This window comes from Clavelina lepadiformis, chromosome 7 (assembly GCF_947623445.1).
Source record: "Clavelina lepadiformis chromosome 7, kaClaLepa1.1, whole genome shotgun sequence".
NCBI lineage: Eukaryota > Metazoa > Chordata > Ascidiacea > Aplousobranchia > Clavelinidae > Clavelina > Clavelina lepadiformis.
The window spans coordinates 8600432-8621543 of NC_135246.1; the positions used below are offsets into that span (position 1 = coordinate 8600432).

Consider the following 21112-nt stretch of genomic DNA (forward strand, 5'->3'; position numbering starts at 1 on the left):
TCGTTTGTGTACCAGCAAAGTTTTCAAGTGCCCTGAACAAATATTGCTAACTATGTCAATATAACTAAACGCCCGCTGCGCTTAGCGACGCTACAATTGAGCTAAAGTTCACTTCGAGAAGTTAAATATTTGATGTTTTCTCGATAGATTGGCGGAAAGACAGAATGAAGCAATATTGATTTCAAACTTAAGAGTAAGACTGCAGCAATTTGAAGTAGTAAATTAACTATAGCCTAATGGAAACAAAAACTAAATAGCTATATGCAATCAAGGTGTTGTATTGTAACTTAAAATATAAAATTGTTTACATTAACCTTTAGGTACAGCCATCATACAATTCATAGAATAATAGAATATGTATCGATACACACGTGTTGGACAACAATTACATGTTGTGACAATGTCACACAGTTGCGACAATCATAACTTGCAAAAAGGCTAGCTCGATAATTGAGGTTCGAGCAATGAGTAATCATCGTCGGGTTTAGGTGGTGCAAAGACTTACCTCAGTCCAAGGATAAAGATTATTTCTAAAATTTTGTCAGATTTCTGATCCCGGAGGCGAAACGTTTGAAAGGTGTTACAAATCAAAGGGAAGTTTGAAAAACGTGTACAAAAGTTCACCACATCAAGGCTCGGTCCGTTTGGCAATGATGCAAACCCGATCGAGTTAGAGACCCAGCCGCGTTAATTGGAATGAGCTATGTCGTTCATTACAAGCTCCATGATTACTTATCAATCATATTTCTTCAAAACCTGAATTCGGTTAGAGTACACATTTTGCAGATAAATAAAGATTCTGCTTTTTAGACATATGATTTAATAGAAATCTAACTACATTATTAGTTATTATTAGAACTGGATGCTATAATTATGCAATCACCGCTTGAAATAAATCTAGCATAGCCTTATATAAACCGATGTTGGCCATCAACGGTCCCTCCTTTAGTTGTGCACGGTGTTTGATGTCGGATTTAAAGTAGGTCTAGTAGGCTAGGTAATAAAAAAAATAAACAGATAAAGTTTTAATTAGTAAGTATAGTATACTTATTGCTTGAATTTTATTCATTTAGCTTGTGAGTTGTGTTAGGTTTAACAGTTTATCGATTGCAATAGGCTAAGTCTTTGAAAAAGTTAAGTGACTGAATTCAATTTCAGAAATAGCCTACGGTCTGTCCCAAAGCGTATGTTTGCGTGTTCGTCTAACGTGTGTTTAAAACCACTGTAAAATAATAATTAGGCAGCAAATTTTCAAAAATTTTTGTTATCGCTAAAAAGGAATTCATATGCAATTCACCTGAGGGAAATTTTCATAATCCACGGGCAACGTTTTTAATTTAAAAAAGAATCAAAGTGGGTCGACAATTTAGATTGTTAAGTATAGCCTAGGCCAGTGTTTCCCAAACTTTTTTCCGATAACGTCCCCCTGGACAAATTACCAACTATTAAATTATCAAACGCCCATTTAACAAAAAAGTAACAACAAATTTACCATCCATTGGAGAAGCAAGAAAAAAGCACATGCACGCTTGCAAAACCAGCACTAAAATTAGCCTGAAATTTTAACAATTACTCGACGTACGATGGGTCAATTTTGACAACTAAAACATTTCTGACACGGCAGGACATTCCTTTTTCGAACTGTGTAATCGCTTTTCTTTAACTAGGCCTACATCGATAAGCAAATAAATTGAACGTTTACAAGCCCAGCTCCAGCCATCAAAACTAGATAGCAGGGATTATTACATGATCCACCATTCAAGTCAAACAAAGCTTTTGTTACATCATAAACATGTTTTTACATAACACTCATAAATATCCCCGTCTCACTATAATGTCCAGGCGGTTTCTTCTGTTGTCCAGAAGCATTGTGACGGCACTGAACGTACGCTCTAATAAGTATGAGCTGGGAAATGCAATGAAAAAATTTTTACCCGGTCCCACACGTGAGGATATTTCACTTTAATTTCGCGTTGCGGCCAAAATGGTTGATACGAGATACGGAATTTTAGTTCGAGCTCAAAATCATTTTGCAAGAATCCCTTGCTCGGAAATATCGATGAATGGGTCGATTATCCAGTCAAGAATCTCCAATTGTATTACATCTGGAAACCAAACTTCCATGTCTTCATGGAATTCCTGAATATACTTGCTGTATGTCTCAACATCAACATTAGAAATATCTTTGTTGCTGATAGCAAGTTGGAAAACTGGAACAATTTAGTGTAGCTAAATTTCGCCCATAGCTTATTTTTGAATCCACACAGTGCTGATTTTACCTTGATTAGATTTACCTTGTTACCCTGAAGGAATAGGTTCAATTCGTTAATTTTGGAAAATATATCTGACAAGTATGCGATATCATTTCATAGCAATAATTTCTTTGGCAAGGCCAGGGTGACAGCTTCCCTTGGAGAGCCATCTTACTCCCGTGTGTAGAAATAAGCGCTCAAGGGCCTCGTTGTTTTCTTTACACAATTGCTTAAACAAGCGTGTGTTAAGTCCATGAGCTTTAATCTTATTTACTGCCTTGATGACAGTCTTCAATGAGAGGTTAAGACGACCACTGATATTCTCGGCCACCAAATCCTGCGGATGAATCACACAATGAATTGTAAGCACGTTTGGATTCGCTGCTTTTAGGAATGCCATGAAGCCATGGTAACGGCCCATCATAGATGGGGCGCCGTCAGTTGCACACACTATGATATTGGTAAGTGGAATTTGTTTTTTTTTCGAGATATGTTTTAACTTCTTAAAATACTGTCTCACCCCGAGTATCTGAATCCAGTGCTAAAGCTATTGCCAACTCTTGATGTAAAACTCCATCATTCACAAAACGAACATACCCAAGTAATAGAGACTCATTTCCTGGCAAAGTTGACTCATCCAGCTGTAAACTGAATTCTGTATTCCTGATGATGCTGCATAAGCTATTTTCTATATAGGTGGCCCTCTCATCCACCCGTCTCTGAACAGTTTTGTTACTCAGAGGAATAGATTTAATAACTGTAGAAGAGGCCTTGTGATGCAAAACTGTGTCTAAAACTTCCTTCACTGATGGCAAGATCAATTCTTCGCCGATCGTGTGCGGCTTGCCTTTTCTTGCAAGCATCAAAGTCAAATTGTAAGACGCACATTATCCATCATTACTTGTATGGGAAAGGTTTGAAAACACCGTGTCAACAGTTTTCCGTTTTTTGAAATTGTTCCGAACCATTTGAAAAAATGTTGCACTGTTGGCTACTTTATCTGGGTGAATTTTTGTTAAATGCTTGGAAAGTCTGGACGGCTTCATCGCTTCATTAGAAAACACATTGGCTGTGATTCGGAATTCGGGGCTGGAATTAATCCATACTGGAGATAACTGGAACTGTATTGCCTGCATTTTCGTTTGACTGAACACATTATTTAGCACTCTAATGATTGAATTAAATAACTATACCTAGGTACCGGCTCACTCACTAAAATCTAAGAATATTGCTATTCACAATCACACTAGCTTCCTCGTGGCTTAAATACTCTTTGGCATATGCAATATGAGAAAAAACGCAAGATTATTATGACGCAATACTATTGGAATTCGTCTAACTTATTAACATAACAATAAGAATAGTGAGACCAATAAATATATTTTATTTTAAGATTAACCGAAAACAGGAAAGTAAAATAAGTAAATCGAAGCATAAAAGTATTATACAAACAGCGCAAATGTTTACTTTGGCACTGTTCTTGTTACTGCCCACTTTATTATTAGCGCCCCCCAATCGCCCATTTAGTAGCCAGCGCCAACTTTGGGAAGCACTGGCCTAGGCGATCAAAAAAAATTGCCACCCAAAAACATGGTGGCGGTAACTTCAAAAAGGCCTATTAGTTTTCTATGATGGATGAAGTTCCAAAAAAATATGCAAATTGTGTCGAATCATCGAAGCATTACAAATGAATACAGCAATTTATGTCACCAGGTGTGAAATTTTATCCTGTGTAAGTGTATAACATATTTTTAGTTTTAACTGCATGGTTTAGATTAGAGTTTAGACAATAGTTTTATGATGAATCCTGTAGAGTATGGCATGTGCACACTAACAAGCAGCATGTATTTTACAGACTGCCAGTTACCAAATTTGCTACTTCTGTAAACAACTAACCGGTTATGCAATTGGTGTTTTCGTACCTTAAGTGTTTTCAACAAAATTTATTCCGAGTTAGTTTAAATTCTGCCATAACATATAATGGTAATGAATGTGTATAAATTATCTACTCGAAATAGTTTGCGACCTACTGTACCTAGAACCAGCGAGATAATGTATCCTGGAAAGGATTGACAGTTTGTTTTACAAGGTGTACTTCGCTGCAAAGAATGCGTTCTTCACATCAGTAGTGCAGTCCAGTATGAATGACAATGTTTGGGCATCATAGATTCTCAAACTAGGCTAATTTTTTTTAACATACCATACCTAAAACTACAAATAAATCTTTTTATCAAATGTCAGAAAGCAAGCAATAGGCTAGCAATAACCAATTGTTACACAATCTGGGACATTTTTAGGCCTAATTGGTGTTTTTTTTCTTATTCTATTTTATGATGAAACAACAAAGAAGCAAGTAAAACATTAGGAATGCTGCAATAAAACAAGCTTTGCTTTAGCTGGTTAGCAAGATAGGTTGTTCTTAAATTATGTTCATGTGTTTTACTTACAACAGGTTATCCTGTCGACTTTCGTATACAATGGTGTCTAATGATGTGTAACTACATTTTCTAAGTATATTTGTTATGAATCACTGTTGCTTATAGTACATTAATTTGTGATATAGCAAAAGGCTGGGTCATGAGCACCAAAAAAGTGTTTGATCAAGTTAAAAAAGGGTTGTGACTTGTGAGTTCCCCTGGGTTATGGTGCTACTACAATTTATCTCCTGGTAACAAATTTAAGAGTTTTCACTTGCAGACGTAGAATCATAATTGTGTTTATAGTACAGTAAATAATTCGTTGCTGGCCATTTCTGTACCTTGCTTACACTGATCACTGAAGTAAAATAGTTTCATACAGCAAGAAAACAAGAATGACATTAACCAGAGTTCGGTAAATATGCTTTTTTTGGTGTTTATCTTGGTTACTATATGGTGTATGCATTTAGGTGTTTAGGCTATGGTTTTCATTCTAACATTGTTGCTCAAGTGTTGATTACATACAAACTAAGAATTGCTAGCAGTAGATGATTGTTTTAAAGTCGCATGTGACCAGTATGAAGCCTTTTTTTTAACACAATTGCCTTAGGGCATTTGTTACATTTTCATCTTCACAGACTTGTTTGGTTAGTCTTGTTGCCAGTGTTCAGTCTTAATTTACAACAGTTTTACATTTAAAAGAATTGGAAGCTAGTGAAAACTGGTTGTTTTTTTTTACAGTTATTTTAGTTAGAGTGCAATATTAAGTACTAGATCTACTAGTATGTCTAAAGACTAAATAAGAAGGTTTTTATTTTTTCCTGATCTCTCTACTGTAATACGTATCTGCACACAGTTTTGTTTAATAAATGTTCAACATAATAGTAACGTTTTTTAAAAAACATAAGCATAGCATAATGGGTTCTGTTATAAGCACATCGGAAGATGAAAATGAGTCTAAATTTCAAGAAGGCAGTGGTAGATATAGTTCTGATGAAACGAGTGTGAGTAGCAGTGGTGATGATTTTTTATTTGGCAGTGATAGTTCAGATGATGGCCAAGAAATATCTCTCAAAACGGAAGTCATTGATTTGTAAGTTGCACACCACGTATTCTCATTTTTTTAAAACTTAATCGGATGTAAAATGATACAGAATCAAGTTTCAATATGGCTATGATCAGTTGTATTTTTAACTGATTCCAAGTTAAAAATTTGGCCTATGTTTGTAACTACTTCATCAATGATTAAATTATCTACGAAAGCATGTGCATTAGAGTTTGAGGTCCATGATTTTGTCTTTATGTATGATTGATTTTTTTACCAAGCCTAACTAGCAAAAACTGTTTGCCTCAATTTTGAGTAGTACAACCGTTAATAGATTTCATGAAGGGTAATTTCAATAAAATATTAATGCCTTTTTTGTTGTAGCGAAGGAATACTTTTCGGCATGGGAAATCCTCTCTTGGATATTTCTGCAAATGTTGGAGAGGGCTACTTGATAAAGTAAGTTGCATCTTGCATGTACTTGTTGGCAAGATGCAATAGAATCGATAAAAACCTTGAATGCATAACGGAAAAACGTGTGATATCATTTTCAGATATGGTTTGAAGCCAAACGATGCCATATTAGCTGAAGAGAAACACAGGCCACTGTACAATGAAGTTGTTGAAATGTTTCCTGTAGATTACATTGCTGGTGGCTCAACACAAAATTCGATTAAAGTTGCACAGGTATATCAACATGAAAACTAGTGTAGCGGGATTTATTCATTAGTATGCATAAATTTGAATTAATTTTTATGCCATTTTATTTGAAGAGCTGAAATTATTGATCTGAGGTAGTTACTGATATTTGAGGTTAATTCGGTCATGCTTCTATAACATTAAAAACAATACATTTCTAGTTTCATCAGATCAGCATATATATATTGCATTATTATTTAGTTGTAATGAAATGTGAATTTCAGGACATAAAGTTTTTAAATATAATGTATATACAAGTTTGTAAGTGTTAAATGATACCAGAAGTTGCAATGAAATTTTTTTTGATTTAGTGGATGCTGGAAATACCAAAAAGTACAACATTTATTGGATGCATTGGAGAGGATAAATTTGGAGAAATATTAGAAAAAAAAGCTGAAGAAGTTGGAGTTCGTACTGCTTATTATAAGCAGTCAGAAGAACCTACTGGCTTGTGTGCAGCTTTATTATGTGGAACAGATAGGTATTTCAACCTTGACTCAATTATAAATGCAGTTATGAGGTATATCAGAAAAATTCCAGGACTAGTGTCACAAAAAGATCTTTTTCAAACCCAAACTATAAGTTATCCCTTTCAAAGTAATCCCCCTGGAGTGTAATACACCTTCCCATCCTTCTCTGCCACACTTGCATGCACATCTTCAAAATGGTTTCCCTGATGACCTCCTTGCGCTTGGGGAAGAAGAAAGAGCCAGGTCGGGTGAGTAGGGAAGTTGCTCCAGCACAGTGATGTTCTTCTGGACCAGGAACCCTCGGGTACTCAGGGCATTGTGACCAGGTGTGTTGTCATGGTGAAGCACCCATAAGTTGCCCTGCCACAACTCTCGCCTCTTCTCATGCACTAAACGAATCAAACGCCTTACTACTACTTTGCAAACATGCTGGTTAATCATCTGGCCTTGTGGAAAGGACTTGTAATGGGTGATGCCGCTCACGTTGATGAATGCGATCAACATGAGTTGCGGCAAGAAAACTGGTGGGTGTTTCACCATGACAACACACCTGCCCACACTGCCCTGGAGCAACCTCCCTACTCGCCCAACCTGGTTCCGTTTGATTTTTTCCTCCTCCGCAAGCTCAAGGGAACCCGCTTTGAAATAGCTCTTTTGTGACGCCTGTCCAGAAGCTTTTCTAACATACCTCGTATATCTTCCGTTTTATGATACATGGTGTGTTATAAAGACATTTAACCATACAATGTAGAAAATGGTAGTGACTTTTGATTGATATATACTAGTACATACCACATGTAAATCGAAAGACATGTGTAACATGAAGAAATATAAAATGTATAGTACAGTTTTATTGGTTGCAGCATCATGTTCCTCCACATAAACAATAAAAGTTAAACAAAAGGTATAGCGTGCTGGCTCTGGGGTTAACTTAATAATAAACTTTACCACTGTACTGTGCTTTTACTTTTATTATTTTTCTAACCGTAAATTCTATCAGTCTATCAATCTATCAGTAAATTAAAACTGATACAACCCAACTATACAATGAAAACTACAATTTCTTTAGAGTTGATAGGAAATGATTCAATAATTTTTTTTCTAGTAATCAAAATCCAAAGTAAGCACATGGCCATTTTCACAACCTTTTAATTGGCTATTGCATGTTCTTCCATGATGTGTTTTTCGAGGAGATCTTACTTCAATGGAAGTTTCTGATATTATTTATCTTTGGCGGAAAACAGAATTTTCATAAGCTGATTTATAAAAAGGTTTATTTTTGTAGTTAACCAGAATACACAAATTAGTGACACAAATTACCCCTGCCTGGGTTGCCACCATGAAAAGATCTGGAATCTTTTTTTTAAATCAATGGTTCTCAGTCTGGGGTCTGCGAGTTATTATTCCTTGAAAATGGCTTATTAAATAACAATTCTGAAGTTGGAAGTCTTAATGAAAGGAATTATTGTTGCTAGTCACTGGTTTTCTATTGGTATTTGTAAATGTTGTGTTAAGTTTGTTTATCCAATGAAGGTAACCTATTTGGCTACATTAAGTTATTTATTATTTTGTACTCTTTCGTCGCAAACACAGTATTTATCTTACAGGTCGCTTTGTGCCAACCTTGCTGCTGCCAATAAGTATAAGATTGAGCACTTGCAAAAGGAAGAAAATTGGAAACTTTTGGAACAGGCCAGCTTTATTTATATTGCAGTAGGTAGAATTGTAACATTTTAAATTTGATTTTGCAGACAGTACCAGTATTTGCTTTCTTTACAGGGATTTTTCCTTACTGTCTCGCCCGAAACAATTCAGTCTGTTGCAACTCATGCTGCGCAAAATGGAAAAGTTTTTATGATGAATTTATCAGGTAATGTAGGGACATATTGCACATGAGTACCTCTTTTCAATGGCTGTGGAAATTGCTTGGCCCACCATTATCTTCATAGTCACAATTACAACATCATATTGTTATCTTTCCAGCTCCTTTTCTTTCACAATTTTTTATAAAACCAATGATGGATGCTATGCCATATGTTGACATCCTCTTCGGAAATGAGACGGTAAGTTACCAGAAAAATGTTTAGTTTGATCTGTTCATTAATTAGTGATGTATACTTCGACATACAAAACATATGCTCTGTGGTAGTATTAAGTATCTAGACTAAAATTTGGTTTACCACTATTTGCAGGAAGCTCTTACTTTTTCCGAAGTGCAAAAACTTGAAACTAAAGATATAGCAGAAATTGCAAAGAAAATTGCTGGGTTACCCAAAGTGAATAGTACAAAACCAAGAATGGTAGTAATTACTCAAGGTGACCAGTCTACTATTGTTGCCAATGGTGAGCCATCAACCAGTATTTTAAGATTAGTTAGTGGTCCATTGTCTAGATCAGGGATGTCCAACCTGCGACCCGCTAGTCATTTTCACTCCAAGTAGTATTTTGAACTTTGAATCTTAGCCTATTTAAAATGTACCAGTCAGCTCTTTATGTACCCATTTTTCTTGAAATTTAATCGGTTCTGCGGCCCACTATAATAAAAGGTTGGACATCCCTGGTCTAGATACTATATATATTATATAAAAAATGTACAAAAATAATTTTATTAAATACGAATATTAATTATCATTGACCATAACAACAGGTCCACATGATATTGCAACCTACCCCGTCATTGCATTGGAGCAGAGTAAAATTGTTGACACCAATGGTGCTGGAGACGCGTTTGTTGGAGGTAGATACAATGCATGCAACTTTCCTACACGAGAAGCTTAAAAAATCCTACATTTGTTTTCAGGTTTCTTAGCGCAACTTGTGCAGGGCCATTCTGTAGCTAAATGTGTTGAAGGTGGACATTTTGCAGCTCATATTATAATCCAACGATCTGGTTGTACAACTCCAGGAGTTTGTGAATTTAAATGATGCCCCATTGACAAAGGATTTTGTAGATGTTGTTAATTTATGAGGGGGTTGCCGCACATTTGTTTACCTGCTTTTTGCATTGTTTCACACGCCAATTACCTGATAATAATTGGTCTACATGGATCAAGATGAGTGTATTAATTACTATTTTATTGTTTTGTAAGTGCAACACAATAATACAATTAGTGGAAAATGATTCACGACAACATTACGGCCTTTTCCCAGTACAGCGACCAAAATATCATTTTTTTCTCCAGTCAACAATTTCCACTTTCTGAGAGGATGAAACCTTCACGTGATCACAAGCCTGAACACATTCATAAACACGTACAAAATAGCTTTGTATATATGTAATATTATTGCATAACTTACTTCAAACAAGGCAGGATTAGAGGGATGTGGGTGAAAACCTATCTTTCTACAGTTGCCTATAACATTCATCCCGTGGTCTGGTGTTAGCATAAAATAACCAACCTATAACAACAAATATACATCTGCAAATTTCAATAACCTGGTGAAGAAATGTTTCCTTCATAGAAAGCTTACTTCATTAAATTTTCCAGAACAAACAATTGCTACAGATTCAGGCATCAAACACTGATATGGGTAGTGTGTATGCAAATCAACACTTGATAAAAACGCAGTTTGTGAAGGATGACTCTACACGAAAAAGGGGAGCTGTAGTATAAATGAATCACACTTTCTGAAACCTCAAGATAAAATAAACTGATTGTACATGAATCCATCCCAGGCAAATGCCATTATACTGATCTTGAAAGTCCCACATATCTTCTTCTCTGGTGGTGTCACAACTATCTGGTGCTCCAATTTGATGTGGTATAAGAATGTGTGTTATAACAAATTCTTCATTGGCCTGCAGGAATAAGATATAATTGTTAAGATAATTGACAAACTAAACAAATGCACAATTTTAGCATTTACTACGACACAGAAACTTGCCAGTTTCCCAAATAAAACTCCACAGGTTTCAATATTTTTACAGGTATTTGCCTCTGCACATTTCATAAATTTGCTTGAAAGCTCACTCGGTGATACAATTGTTCTTAATCCATATTTATTTTTTGAAATGGTAAGGGACCTGTAAAAGAGATTAAGAACTCTGCTTGGTTAGATTTTGCAACCTCATTTTTGGTCGTAATCTGTGTGTTGAATGTGGACCATACATAATTTACTAATAGGGCATAACAAACTGACGCAGTAAATGAGGTTGACAACTGATCCACGTTATGAACATTTGAAACAGTAGAATTGTCAGTGATCAATGTTGGTTTTAAAGATCGATTAATTGCAGGCTTTGTTGTTGCTGAAAAGTAAAATATTTTCTTTCTGGTCAAATGAAGGCATCCAAGATGTGTAACAAAAATTATTCCCGATATCACACAACTGTATGTAGAATAAGTAAGTTGACAACAAGCATACTTTTGACCAACAGTAGTATAAAATGCAAATCTAACATTCACTCAAAAAACCTCCCAGCCACATTTCAAAATGTCTATGCTTTTCAGCGTAACTGACCTGCTTTGGGAGGAATTTGTACAGCAACACCAGCTGTAGCAATAGCTGAGGTGTTTTCTGTTGATGATGAACTATTACAAAAAATGGGTGGCAGAGCAAAGTCAATTGGGAGAAGTGGTTGTTTTGTATCCTTTGCTGCTTGATCACTATATCTGGAAATGAAAATATCATAAACTTACAGTAATACAATGTATATATATAAGTATGAATGATAACTTTTCATCAGCGTTACAATTTTAAGCTGGTATTTCGTAACAAGTGAAGATTTTCAATACAACACAGATTTGTTGAATCTAACTTGAAAGTTGAAACCAAAATAAACATCCTAATTCTTAATTTCTAGTAAAACTACTGGATTGGTAAATGTGTACTTGTGTGACAATTCATCAAACCAGAACCAGACAAAAAACCAAATACTCACAAAATAAAACTTGTGGCAGACTAAGGAGGCATGTGAGTCAAAAATCACAATTTCTACGAGTGGTAGTTTCTTGTGTGATTCACATGGGCAGCATGGTTGAGGTACTTTTTTAGTCTGGGAGTTACCCTACCAGTTGGCATTATATAGGTGAACTGACCATTTTAGGCCAAATTGCACTTTTAACTTCGTACCTCTGGAGTTTGAGATATGTGATATTCGTGGGAACATTCCACTTTAACAGCAGTTGCATTCACCTCCTAATGTCATTTTTATTTAGTTGTGTTGCTGTAAGATTTATTAAAGAAACTGCATACAACATGGTGGCAGCAATGGGATCATAAAGCACACCCGAAGACAACATTAAGATATTTGCTATTTTTGTAAGTCAATAATGATGACGTCGATAACAATAAACCTCCCAACGTTATTTAATCCTCGATCTGGAAACTTTTGTTGCAAAATGCTGTGTCAAACAAAAACAGTTTAACAAAGAACCATTGATTTCCACACCCTTACCCAGGGTCCATCGCAGAAAATTGATTGTGATCTTTTCACCTTGCGATTGGTATCATATGTACTAGCAACAGATTAATTTCCAAGATACATTGACATCGTGACATTATTGACAAATCCAAAGCTAGCTGCTGTTCAGGCATCCCAGAAAAGGTAGTCACAGATAATGGCCCACAATTTTCATCTGCACTTTTACTAGGTTTGCGAGATTCCTCTTTATCCCTACAATTTTCATAAGCATGATAACATGATAAAGCAGCAGACCTCTCCCAAAGCTAGCGCCTAACACACATGTATGTACACACCATGGGGGTCAAACAAGGGAAGGTTGAATAATCACAGCAGACTATATGCCACCTTCATACATAACAGAGACTTCAAGTAGAACACAACTATGTGTTGCATCTCTGACGATGACCGACAGAGGAATGTAAGCCCCTACAGAACACTTTATGAAAGAAGGATTATTCCACCTTTGTATGGCCAATTTTGTGAGCTAAACAAGCATTTTATTTAAACTATGTTGTACAGTGCAAATTGATTACTCCGTTATTTCATGACAATAGTTTTTTAGATGGCAGCCTACAGATTCCGTATCTTTGAGAGTCGTGTATTTAGAGCATGTTGTTGTACTTAGACAGGAGGATGTGGAATAATTCCCTTTAAGCCAGGGGCGGGCAACAAATGGCCCGCCACGAGATTTTGAGCGGCCCGCAGACAGCTTCCGGTCTTACATGATGTGGCCTGCGGCCACGATTCGGTCGGCCACGATTAATGTATCGATTCAAGAATCCGGGCGCCCAGTACTTCATTTTCCCATATCAGGCCCACCGACCGAAGAAGTTGCCCGGCCCCTGCTTTAAGCCGTTTGGAACATTCCACTTTAACAGCAATTGTATTCGCCTTCTAAGGTCAATCTTATTTGATTGCATTGCTTTAAGATACATCAAAGAAACAACATACAACAATATTTATTGGATTCCCATGTGAGGTGGCCCCACATATGCTTCATCCATATCAAAATTTATAAAAGCTCCATGCAAAATTTTTAGAATAAATGTGTTTTTGGTAATTTCACTAAAAAAGGAACAAAACAAGTTACTGGCTGTTTTTTAGCAATGTACATTTTTTTCCTGCATCAAAGAAATCAAGTATATAGTGGATTAATCTTACTTGGCTTCTATTTCCAGCCTTTCCATTTCCAATTCTTTTCGTCTTCTTTCATTAAGGAAAGCGTCCATTTGTTCCTTTTCCAATTGCCTTTTTTGGTTTTCTATTTCAGCTTTTATGTTTTCCTCTTCTTGCCTTCTCTTTTCCTTTTCAAGCCTTGCAAGTTCCGTTGCTCTTTCCTTTTTATATAAATCATGTAACTGGCAAATTCTTAAGAAGCATCAAACACCAAATTTTCCGATTTCGACTGTTGAGTCATCAATCGTCATTTAAAAAAATTAAAAAATTTAAAAAAAAATTTAAAAAAATCAGAGAGCAGGGAATGGTTGTAGTTGCTTATGAGTTTGGAATTACCCTATCATATGATGTGTCTTAAATATCTAAGTTGCATATGTTGAAAGTTACTGAAAATAGGTATGAAAATTGGTAATGTGTATTTTTTAATGAGAATATTTAGTATATATTCATTCTGAGATGCAAACTAAATCCATGTGCAAAGGTTTAGGAAGCACCATGCCGTATTTTTCGAGTAATTGCTTTTATTAATCTAATGCCAATATGATAATAAAACCAACTACAAAATAAGCTGTTTTGGAAAGTTGAAGCCCCATTCAAAGGAGCACTGTTTGCAAACAAAAATTTACCTGTTGTTGTATATACTTTTTGTATGCTTCTTCATATTTATTTTTCAGCAAAGGCTTCAGTTTCTCAGCTTTTTCAAAAGCTAATTTTAATGCTTTTCTGTTGGCAGCCTTCTCTGCTGCGGGCACGTTGTTAAAATCTGGATGTGTTTTCAATTTTTCAACTGACAATCTAACCAAATAATTCAATCGTATCAAAGCCGTGAATTAGAATCAATAATAACATGTGGGCAATATTTCAAAGGTTGGACTAAAGGAAAGTCTTTAATTATGAAGTAGCATAAAAAGCATAGATATACTGCCATCCAAAAAATAATTAAAATTATGTAACAACATTGCAAATGCTGCTGTTTTTTAATTTGGATTACAATGTTATTTGAAACAAACTTACCCAGCAATGCCTGCATCCACATATTATGTCATCATTCAAAGCATTTAAAATTACAATGGACTGGTTATAAATGATGACAGTTGACTTTACAGTTGGGTCCATACCTTTATCGTAACAATGGAGTAAATTACTCCCTCAATTCCCAACGCCCTTACTACATCTTGATAATACTTATGCAACACCGACCTCATCACAAAACTGTAGAGGCTGACAGAAAACTTTTTTCCAATGAAACAAAAGCTTTTCAAAATTTTTTCACTGTATTTGCTTTCTTCTTTTACCTAATCCTAGTTGAACAACAATATCAACCTAAATGATGACAGGAGAAGATGGATATTACTGGTGTAAATAATCTTGAAAAATAGTATTCCCTTCATAACACACTGCAAATACCATTAAATGCAAATACATAAGAAGCTGGAGAACAATTTAAATACACCAATTCAGAGGTTGCCAGAATACAATAAGCTCTTGCATGTGGCCTGCCAAGAGATGTCATATAACTTGTGATACTAACAGAAATCAAAGTTGTAATAAAAATTACCACAACCTTTGATTAATAAATAAATATTCAACCTTGCAAAACTGGTTGTACTGTGGGCTGCAGATTAAAGGCATTTGACTTGTTCCAATTACTTGGTGGACATAATCATCTTTGTCCTGTCTGCAGTATGGTTTTAGTGTACAAACTTCGATCATGTACAACTTAATCTAAATAACATCAATGCAACAATGCTAGGCACTACAAGCAAAATCCATCCTCCCACATTAAAATTTCTTTAAAAAGTATGGCAGGGTTTTTTAAAAGTTGAAAAGTGAGCTATCAACTATCTTGTTAACTACAAGTATATAATTTCGAATACATACAGTAGGCAACGGTTTTAAGCTAGTTGCTTATTTCAGTTACAATCAACTTAACAGCCCTTCTACACTTGCATAATGTTGCAAAAATTTTTTATAAAACATGGTTAATCATCAGGGAACATCCGGCTGGGTAAAGAAGTGCAAGAAAGGTTATCTTTCATAGCAGAAAAACAAGATTAACACTCAGACCTCAACCAATATAACCATGGTGACTGAGGCAAGGGTTGCATAATTGTGGTGAGATCAGTATGGGGCGAGGTGAATGGATACACTTTCTCAAGCGTTAGTTCAACTCTTTCCATTTGGCAAATTGCAAGTTTCATTCAACATGGTGCAGGTATGGTACTAAACTTGGTAATGTAATTTAAGTATTTTCTGATGAACACATTTACTACACTTTTTACACTATTGAAGCTTTGCAAATCTGTTGTTGTTCACCAGTGCTAATATTTAGGAGTTAGTGCAGTTATTGCTTTGGCAAAAAGGAACGACATTAACAGTCAATTTAGCCTGGAGCAAAACCTAGGCACTACCGCTTACAGTGGGCATTCTTAAGTTTTTAGGGGGAAGAAAAAGCAAGGCATCAGTATGGGGGCACTGTATATTGCTTTTATCCAATTTTAAACCGGTTTTGCCTGCAAGTAATACTCTATGATATATCATAATCGTATTTACAGTCTATAAAAGATCCATTATTGTGCATTTTTTTACACAAACTGGCTCAAAAGCTTTCGTATTCTAGAAATCATGGAATCAAGTAGTCGTTATGTATGAATGTGGTTCATTATCATTCTTACATTTTCTGCGAGAGCAATTTTGCAGTGACATTAATTAAGAAATAGTTTGTTGTGAGATCTACAGTAACAATTGATTGATTAAACAAGTCTTTTGCTTCCTACTAAACATATTGTTAACAAGAAAAGATATAATTGGCTAGATTGATATTATTACTATTTCTCATTATCTTTTCTTATTACCTTAAATATGTTTTAAATGGCGCTTATAAGAAAAGCAAATTACACAATAGCCTCCCACAGACTGTTCATGGTCTTAGCGACAAAGAAGCAGACAAGTTAAGCAAAGGCCCATGAATGGTTGGTCCCTTCTATATTTTACCCATTACATATGTAACATCTATGGACGATTAATTAAAAAATTATTTTTAAGATTTGACCACGTGGAAATTAGTTAGCAGGTAGAGGGGTAGAAGGAACACTTGGCATCTGTATAAGATTGTTTATAGAATGTGCTTGGGATAACAGATGCTTAAAAACACTAATTCAGCAAGCCACACCCAACCCTAAAAGATGCCTAATTGTTTGAAACAAAAATGAACTGTAAAAATGTAATCGCAAAATGCGGCCATGCATGTGGCCGGATGTTATAAGCATTTGTACTACCTATCCCCACTGTACTACTGAACTCAATAATGCTTAGTTTTATTAGGAAAACGTAATGAAAATGAAAAATGAATGGAACTGAACAGCTGAACACCAATAAAAGGTGCGGTATTATGTTATTTTACTTACACAATATACTTTGCATACAAAATATATGAATTCTCCAAATCCTTTTCTTCTAGATAAACGGATGCCTGCATAAACAGCAAAACAATTACCATTAACAACTAACCGACTGTCGTCGACAACGATGTAAATAACAGTGGAAACCTAATACTCACCATTCTCATAAGTTCTTGGCAAGAACGATAATATCGTCGAATGGGGACATTGTGATTGATATCAACTTGACTTCCTTTTGAAAATAAATCACGGAGTCTTTGGCTTGGTTCAAGCATTGCAGTTGCCATTGAAAATAGCCTAAGATGTGTTTTATCACTTTATATCTATGTGAAGTTGTAAACTCCTGGATAATTGAATCCTTTATAATAATTAAAGCAGCATCTTGCTTTGTCATCACAACAGCATGATGCACTTTGACTACATCTTGCAGTTAATTTTTCCGCTGGTATAACTCTGCAATGTGACACAGCAGCACCAAGCACTTCAATATGTTCAACAGCTGCCCATAGAGATATAAATTTAAAAAAAGGAATTAAAAACTTTAAAAGTGAAGAAATAGTAGGCTATGAATCAGGCATTCATAAACATAGTTTGCGTGCAAACAACTCTGGAGACATTTTGGGAAAATCAAGACCACATACTGCATGTTTTCTGATTAAAGATAACAAACATTTTTGCCTATGTGTTTTGACCGCCATACAAATTGTCTTCACTAGTACTTTGATCAACAAAACTTTCGCTAGTCTAGTAGAACACATATCATCAACTGGATTTTCCAATACGTGGAAGACTGGAATTTGAATTTCGTTAAAGGATTATTAGCATACGCGCAGACTTTACACAGGATTAGTGATGGCATGACAACCTACTGTCATCAACACGAAAACACTTTCGAGCCAAGCTTCAGCTTGGTTGTTCACTGGTTTTTACTAAGCGTGTTTTAGATTTAAAAGCGTATAATTTTCATCTTTTTAGGCCTGGCTGTTTGACGCGGGCAATAACTCGCTTTCTTTTCGATCTTTTGTAGCGAGTAATTATTCACTCTTGAATGCGTGAAATGGGCAGATTTTACACCTTGCAAATGTGGATGGCCACATATTCAAAAAACTTCATGATGAATACAAATTCATTTAGTTTTCACGTTGTTGCCTATTTTCTGGATTATGAAATCTTTCAATAGTCTTGGCGTTTAAGTATGTTTTTAAGTTTTACCCGAGGTCTTAGCCACCTCACGAGAAAGTTTTGCATCTTACACATTTTTAAACAGGACAACTGTTTTCCACAAATTGAAAGTCATCCAAAAGTTTTGTGTCAAACTTCACATTTGTTAGCAAGCTAAAACAATTATGGCAAAACAAACAAATAAGGCTCCAGAAGTGTTTAATTTTAGGCTACTATAACTGTTTTACTTAATACCTCATGAAACTAAAGAGACAACATCTTTAAATTGCAGATGATTAACAGTAGAGCTGAAAACATCAAGCTAAGTTTGCGGGCAACAAATACACTCATGCACATGTATTTACCAACTGTCAATAATTTGTTACAGTAAGTCACAAGCTTGTGATTTTCCATTTCCGTTATGCATGACATTGTGTCCTACTTTTTTCCCAAATTTGCGGGAAATAGCCTATTTGCATGGAACTAAAGGATGAACCGGCAAGATACGGTAAGTCGTATATTTTTGATTTAGGCTATTTTGTTGCCAACTGATTCACTTTTTGTCGTTTTTTTTTCATTTCCAGCTTTGCTCCAAGTGATTTTGTTACATTCCACAAATTGTAGACGCCACATCACAAAGGAAAAAGTTAGCTGGCTTTATCTTTATCAGGAGCACACCTGATATCTTTTGACGAAAACAGTATTGTACACAATGAGAAAACGATGCATCTAATAAAGGAAAACACTACATTTTCCTCCGATTTATATTTTAAAGGGCCGCACCTTGACTACCACAAATATCGGAAATGCTTGGGCTAGGAATCACATTCTACACCGGTTTTTTCTTTGTACGCCAGAATTGTGCTGCTGAACACCGGACATCTGCCAAAACGGATGCATATTATGCATCCAAAATATGCAAGTTCGCTTGGATCGATTGGACCCCTTGGATTGCTTGGACGACCTGGACTATAAAATTAAATTGAAAGTTTTTTCAAACCGTGTATTTAGTTTAGTAGATGAATCTACAGTACTGTATTGAACATATTTTGTAAAACTTGCTGCAAACGAAGCACAAATTTTCACTTTAGTGTTTAATAGGCCTACGTGTTATTCCATCTTCGTTTAGCATGGTTTTCCAAGCACTCGTAACATATTGCGTGGCATTCTTCACATTCTATAAGAGCGGTCCGTGAACGGTTTTCAGCCGGGTCGCAAAAGTTTCACAAAAGACTAAACGCAATACCCTTACAGGATAGAAAAAAAAACAAGAATAAAAAAAATAAACACCAAACGCACATAAATCATAAACAGCGACATGCAATATGTAGCCTACATTTCAAACGTACAGGTAAAACAAACATTTCGTTGCAATAATATAGCATGTTGATGTTTTCATTCTGAGATACTATAAAGACACGTTATGGTGAAAGCGCATTTAATACAGTAATATATTTCGGTAAAACGTTCAGCGGAGCTCAGCTAAGACGCAATGAATAACTAGTTGCTTTTTGAGAAGAAATAAAACCTGTGTCGGACTACAAGCATGAGCGTAGCCATGGGGGCCTTTGCTTTCCGCCAAAGTTTGACAACGGAAGGTTTATGGGAAGAGCTCAGTTTAGTAATTCATGCTTTACACTGAAGCTAATAGTAAACCTTTAGAAAGGTACTTAAGATCGGTCTCCATTACTTTTGCATTCACGTATCCAGATTGAGTACTGTATTGACATATTTTTACGTCATAATTTTGTATGTTATCTCGGAGTGCAAAAGTAGCCTACATTAAACTATTTAATATTACAATATCTTAAAATATCTTTTAAAATTATGATAATTTGTAAACGTTGAATAGGTTGACAGCTTAGCGCTTGCTTCTCAAGCTGTTTGCGAAACTGATATTGCACCATAGTCGATCCGACCTGGTCAATGTAAGTTCGTTCGTTAACACCCAATTAAGTTGTGCTTCACCATATGTACGAATATTAATTAAATTATTTGTCATTTATTAACAATCATAATTTTCTCGTGCTTGTCCGCTTTTACAGTCGCTTTTTTATGCTGTTTTGGTTTTACGTAATTATGATGTGGCACGTCCGAATGACGTAAAACAAAACCATTTGCCTACTAAATATTGATGTGAAATTTATTTGCAACAAGTTTTAAAAAATATCTTCAATACTATAAATTCACTTTTACTAAATGCACGGTGTGAAAAAACTTTCAATACAATTTTATGGTCCGAACGATTAAAGCAAACTTGTAATTTTTGGAAGCATTGGGCGAAAACTGCCTTACTCTGCAGTCCGGGTAGTGTGACAAATGACGATGAGAATCACAGGTCACAGCTCATTGTTATTTTGGCGAACCTTTAACCGAGCGGGCTAAGCTCACATATTAAACTACTACTGGTGAAATTCACGCTGCCAATCTGCAAGTAGAAGTAGTTAATTTATATTCAAAAGCAAAGTATATTTTTCACATTATTCTTAATTATAAATTTTCAAAGTTAGTGTATTTTTGATAAGAAAATTCACAAATCAAATGGAATTATCACACTTTGTAAAGATTATCATTCTATTCTTTCCTTTGTTACAATTGTGTAATGTTTTGGGCTACAGAAATTTCATGAGCTTGGAACACAGTATTTCCATTGTCTTCCAAATTGTGACGTTCTGATTATGTGCTATTTATCGCGCTGTTTATTGCATAACGTCATACTTGCCATAAGTTCATTTTCTGTTCACGACATGTAGGCTAATTGTTACCTTATCGAACAATAATTAACTGATAGGCAACCTGTTCTGTAAACACGTTATCTACCTTGCATTTGTGAACTCATTGTACTAAGATAACCCCATATTTGTCATCCTATTTTCTAAACATATTATTTACATTGCTTTGTGAATTCGCCGAATTCGAAATAACCCTGTGTGATTGACAACTTAATTGGTAACTGGTAAACATGTCTATCTGCCCGATTGACCCCGTAAAAACCGCGTCCTTATTCTAAAAAAAGCCAGTATTGATTGACGCTTAATTGTGTTATTGAAGATTCTCTTGTTAGAACTAACACGTAACCTGTAA

General features: G+C 35.4%; 3 protein-coding genes and 1 long non-coding RNA gene across 6 annotated transcripts; 2 read left to right on the top strand and 2 right to left on the bottom strand.

Moving 5' to 3' along the window:
* Positions 1-2361: 2361 nt before the first annotated feature.
* Positions 2362-3115, bottom strand: LOC143465273 (SCAN domain-containing protein 3-like). The gene is made up of 2 exons (XM_076963488.1): positions 2773-3115; positions 2362-2702 (listed from the first exon to the last, which is right to left on the bottom strand). The coding sequence occupies exons 1-2, from the start codon at positions 3113-3115 to the stop codon at positions 2362-2364; spliced, it is 684 nt and encodes a 227-aa protein (XP_076819603.1).
* A 1808-nt stretch (positions 3116-4923) lies between these two features.
* On the top strand, positions 4924-10004 carry LOC143466290 (adenosine kinase-like). Of its 2 annotated transcripts, none has more exons than XM_076964955.1 (10): positions 4924-5084; positions 6099-6173; positions 6269-6401; positions 6725-6894; positions 8491-8596; positions 8663-8753; positions 8867-8946; positions 9076-9226; positions 9531-9620; positions 9684-10004. In XM_076964955.1, the coding sequence occupies exons 1-10, from the start codon at positions 5065-5067 to the stop codon at positions 9806-9808; spliced, it is 1041 nt and encodes a 346-aa protein (XP_076821070.1). In that variant the 5' UTR covers positions 4924-5064; the 3' UTR covers positions 9809-10004. The 2 variants fall into 2 exon arrangements, with proteins under 2 accessions (XP_076821070.1, XP_076821068.1); XM_076964953.1 differs by lacking the exon at positions 4924-5084 and adding an exon at positions 5371-5762.
* LOC143466291 (uncharacterized) lies at positions 6903-8482 on the top strand. Its single transcript, XR_013118737.1, has 2 exons — positions 6903-7808; positions 7884-8482. It is a non-coding gene; the product is annotated as an uncharacterized LOC143466291 (long non-coding RNA).
* On the bottom strand, positions 9944-19285 carry LOC143466289 (STAM-binding protein-like A). Of its 2 annotated transcripts, XM_076964952.1 has the most exons (13): positions 19136-19285; positions 18812-18997; positions 17026-18713; positions 16874-16938; positions 14093-14261; positions 13452-13627; positions 11345-11496; positions 11024-11132; positions 10769-10907; positions 10545-10682; positions 10355-10468; positions 10181-10282; positions 9944-10115 (listed from the first exon to the last, which is right to left on the bottom strand). In XM_076964952.1, the coding sequence occupies exons 3-13, from the start codon at positions 17152-17154 to the stop codon at positions 10050-10052; spliced, it is 1359 nt and encodes a 452-aa protein (XP_076821067.1). In that variant the 5' UTR covers positions 17155-18713; positions 18812-18997; positions 19136-19285; the 3' UTR covers positions 9944-10049. The 2 variants fall into 2 exon arrangements, with proteins under 2 accessions (XP_076821067.1, XP_076821066.1); XM_076964951.1 differs by having other exon boundaries at positions 17026-18997.
* Between the last annotated feature and the right edge of the window lie 1827 nt (positions 19286-21112).